Source organism: Eimeria mitis, genomic scaffold (assembly GCF_000499745.2).
Source record: "Eimeria mitis Houghton genomic scaffold, Emh_scaff5447, whole genome shotgun sequence".
Classification (NCBI taxonomy): Eukaryota; Apicomplexa; class Conoidasida; order Eucoccidiorida; family Eimeriidae; genus Eimeria; species Eimeria mitis.
The window spans coordinates 1-3,651 of record NW_024015534.1 but is presented as its reverse complement, the minus strand read 5'-3'; the positions used below and the strand labels follow the sequence as shown (position 1 = coordinate 3,651).

The 3,651-nt window shown below is 50.2% G+C and overlaps 1 protein-coding gene across 1 annotated transcript; it reads left to right on the top strand.

The window, feature by feature from the left end:
* Positions 1–343: 343 nt before the first annotated feature.
* On the top strand, positions 344–898 carry EMH_0082110 (uncharacterized protein; the record flags this gene model as incomplete). The annotated part of the gene is made up of 1 exon (XM_038022811.1): positions 344–898. The coding sequence occupies one exon, from the start codon at positions 344–346 to the stop codon at positions 896–898; it is 555 nt and encodes a 184-aa protein (XP_037878665.1).
* Between the last annotated feature and the right edge of the window lie 2,753 nt (positions 899–3,651).

Here is a 3,651-nt window from a genome sequence, read left to right as displayed (position 1 = left end):
CGCTCCTTATATCTTCTAATTTATCTATCCGTATTAATAGCATTTACTTGTAGTGCTAGTGCACTACACATACTGTGCCCGCAGCAAATCTACTGTTATGGATTCGCATTAGCCCATCGTGTGAGGAAACTTGGATCCCTACTAGGCCTCAGAATTGTGTTTCTCACGTGCGTTTGTGTTCTCGTCCGACGGCCGGACGGAGAGAGTCAATCGTACGTTGGAGCAGATGCTCCGCACGTACATTCAAACAGACGAACGCGATTGGGAACGTCTGCTCCCGGCGCTCTAGCTTGCTTATAATACCACCGCCCACTCCTCAACTGAACTTAGCCCCTTTGAAGTCATGATTGGCCAGAATCCGGTTACCGCAGCAGACCTTGATGTCGTAGGGAATCTGGCGCCCACTCTTACACCGCCCATGACCAAATTATTCCAGCAGCTGTGCGATAGGGCCCAGAGTCATATCCTCAAGGCGAAGTGGCAACAGAAGCTCTACGCAGATGCTCACCGGCGAGACGTGATCTTCAATCCAGGCGATCGGATCTGGATCAGCAGTCGTCACCTTCCGGGACGTAACCAGTGTTCTAAGTTTGAGCCTCGGTTTCGCGGCCCTTTCAAGGTCTTGGAACGCATCGGCCAGGTTGCATACCGCATTGAGCTCCCACCAACGTACACATGCCATAACGTCTTCCACGTCTCGCAACTTATTCCTGATCGCCCCCGCGACCCCCAGATGCAGTCCAAGGAAGCAGCTGTGAAGTGGCTACCGGTCACTGGTCCGGACGGTAACCCTTCCGATATCTACGAGGTCGATTATATTCTGGATCAACGCGGCTCCGGTGCATATCTTCAATATCTTGTCAAGTGGAGAGGTGCCCCAGAAGAGTGTGCGACTTAGGAACCCGCAGCCGACCTCACCAACTGCCCAGCACTTCTTCGTGGGTGGAGACGTAATCGCAAGCGGACCCACCACGCTCAGCAGGGCTCCCAGGCCTTCGCTCCAGCCTCCGGCATCACCGCCTCAACTTCGACTCTCTCGCCGCAGTCTCTTTCGCCAGGGCGGGGAAGGAGTGGAGCGGCAACCCCTGGTAGCCGCACCACTCACAACTGAGGGAAGTTCAACTCAAATGCCGAAGACAAGCGGGTCGGCGGAACATGCTTCGCTGAGAAACTCAGCGGACTCAAACGGCGGACTCCTGCGCGTACGCGAGCCCCGCGCTATGCGTTTGAGACGAAGGAGCAGACCCGCGAGTATAGACGCTAGTGGAAAGAAGGGAAACTAATGTAGTAAGACGAAGGGTCGGGAAAGATAGGGCGAGAAAATTTCAAGAAGTAGCCGGGAAAGTATCAGCCGAGGGGGGAAGTTGTAGTGCACTGGCNATAGGGCGAGAAAATTTCAAGAAGTAGCCGGGAAAGTATCAGCCGAGGGGGGAAGTTGTAGTGCACTGGCACTACAATGCACAACCGAAGACATCCAGTGGGCAAAAACGAAGTGAGATTTACAGTTATGTTCAAAATTTTTAAAATAAGCTAACCAAATGGTAGAGCGAAAGTGGTTAGCCGAGGATAGCCGACTCCCTCGTTAGAGGCAGAGTCACCGCAGAACGCAGCCAGGCCGCAACGCAGCGGCCCCACGCCGGCGTCTCCCTGCGGTTCTAAGATCTGGCCGGCCGATCGCCTAGTTAGGGGCGAACGGGGTGGCGGACAGTCCAGTCTCGAAGGACAATTTTCCTCCAATATTTGTCCACAAATTCGTCTTTGCAACTACTTCTAAGTACTAGTTTCGTAGATCCCGCTAGTATTAGTTGCGAACTGCCTTACTTAGTGGGTTGCGTACGCGGTACAAAGGTGCTTCAGTGCATTACAGTAACTGCTTCGTGAATTTGCACATGCGAAACTTGGGATAGAATTGGTGTTTAAGGAAAATACTTAGCACTAGTCTCAGGAGGGTAACATGGCTNTGCGAAACTTGGGATAGAATTGGTGTTTAAGGAAAATACTTAGCACTAGTCTCAGGAGGGTAACATGGCTAGGGAGTCAAGGCTATGGATAAGAACATCGTCTAGATCCGCTTTGACACTCTGACCCAGTAAAGGTTATAAATAAGCATTTGTATCTGCTCGAAATGTTTTTGGCGCATTTGTTAGGCCAAAGGGCGTCAACATATATTCAGATATACCCATAACAGAACGGAAGACTGTCTTCCATCGATCTTCCCTAGCCATACGAATCAAATGAAATCCAGCCTCTAGATCAAGAGTAAAAAAATATTTAGCGCCATCCACCATATCAAGAATATTTTGAATAGGGCGTAGCGGGAAATCAGGGGCTAAGAGAATTCAGTTCTTGATAGTCGACAACAATTCGCGTCTTTCGCTCTCTTGAACCGTTGTCTCTTTTATTCACCATGATCATAGAGGCACAAATAGGTAAATCTTTATAACATCTATTAGCCAACAACTTAGCCACCTCCTGTTTGTGGTATTTAAACTTATCTGGTGCCATGCGGTATATGGCAAAATTCGGAGGCGGTTTCCCCGGCATCAGTAGTATACGATGCTCTTGAGGCCTCTCCGGTGGCATTCCAGATGGGAGGGTATCGGGGAATACCTGCCTATGGGCACAGAATATTTCTAGTATCTCCGGTGGCGTATCCCGCGACTCTTCTGATTCCATCAACTTATCGAAACGGGACTATTTTAACTTAGCCCTAGAGCACGACGGCGTGTCTCCCTCTTCCACTGCTGCCAAGACAGCGGGAGCTTGGGAGCTGGTCTGTTGGTGCGTGAGTTGGCATGCTCAATCATAGCACAACACAACGCCCCTTATCCATCAGCTGCGAGCCTACTTGCATCTGTCCCTCCGGCTTCCGGTAGAGGCAATATAAGGTTCAATCCTTTCACTGGATCTGTGAGTCTTCGAATTTGATATATCCTACAGAACCAAAGGGTCGATCGGCACCTTCCGTCGAGTTGTAGTGTGGGACTTATATTTCTCAAGTGGTGAACGTAATAATACTGCAGCCTCCTCCGAGGACATGCCTGATACTTGCTTGGCCAACAGGTCATGTGCTTGCTCTGAGGGGGTTTTCGAACGGTCTTGTGTAGTGTTGTTTTGCTGCTCTTGGGTCTCTCTCCGGCAGTTCGAACTACCGGCAGCTCACACCACTTGCCATTCACATATGTTTTGAGCTTATAAGACTGAAAATGCCATGCAACCTTGTGCTCAGCCAACCAGCCCAGCCCCAGCACTACATCATAAGGAGCAGCGTTTTGTACGAAATCTCCTAGGGAACGTTCTTGGCCGCACCACATCGTTAATGGCTTTACGGCACGATCAGTAGTGACCTATGCTTCCACACTTTTTAGATATTTCTCCAGTTCTCCGTAAGGACTCGTTACGTGGTAGACACCGTCGTGCAGTATGGTCTGTGCCCTTGCATTCGAAACAAGCGGCATCTCACCGCTCACGTCGTGCTGTGGGAGCAGCAGTGTATCGCAGTGTATATTTGTAGGTTATGGCCTGCTTGTTCAGCATGTTTTAGTATTCACAATAGTCATACAATGTTGGCATTAATTTCACCTTTCTGCGTACATTCCACCGGCTTATAGCACTTACTGGGGGGCCCGCCACGCTGTTTTACACGACAAG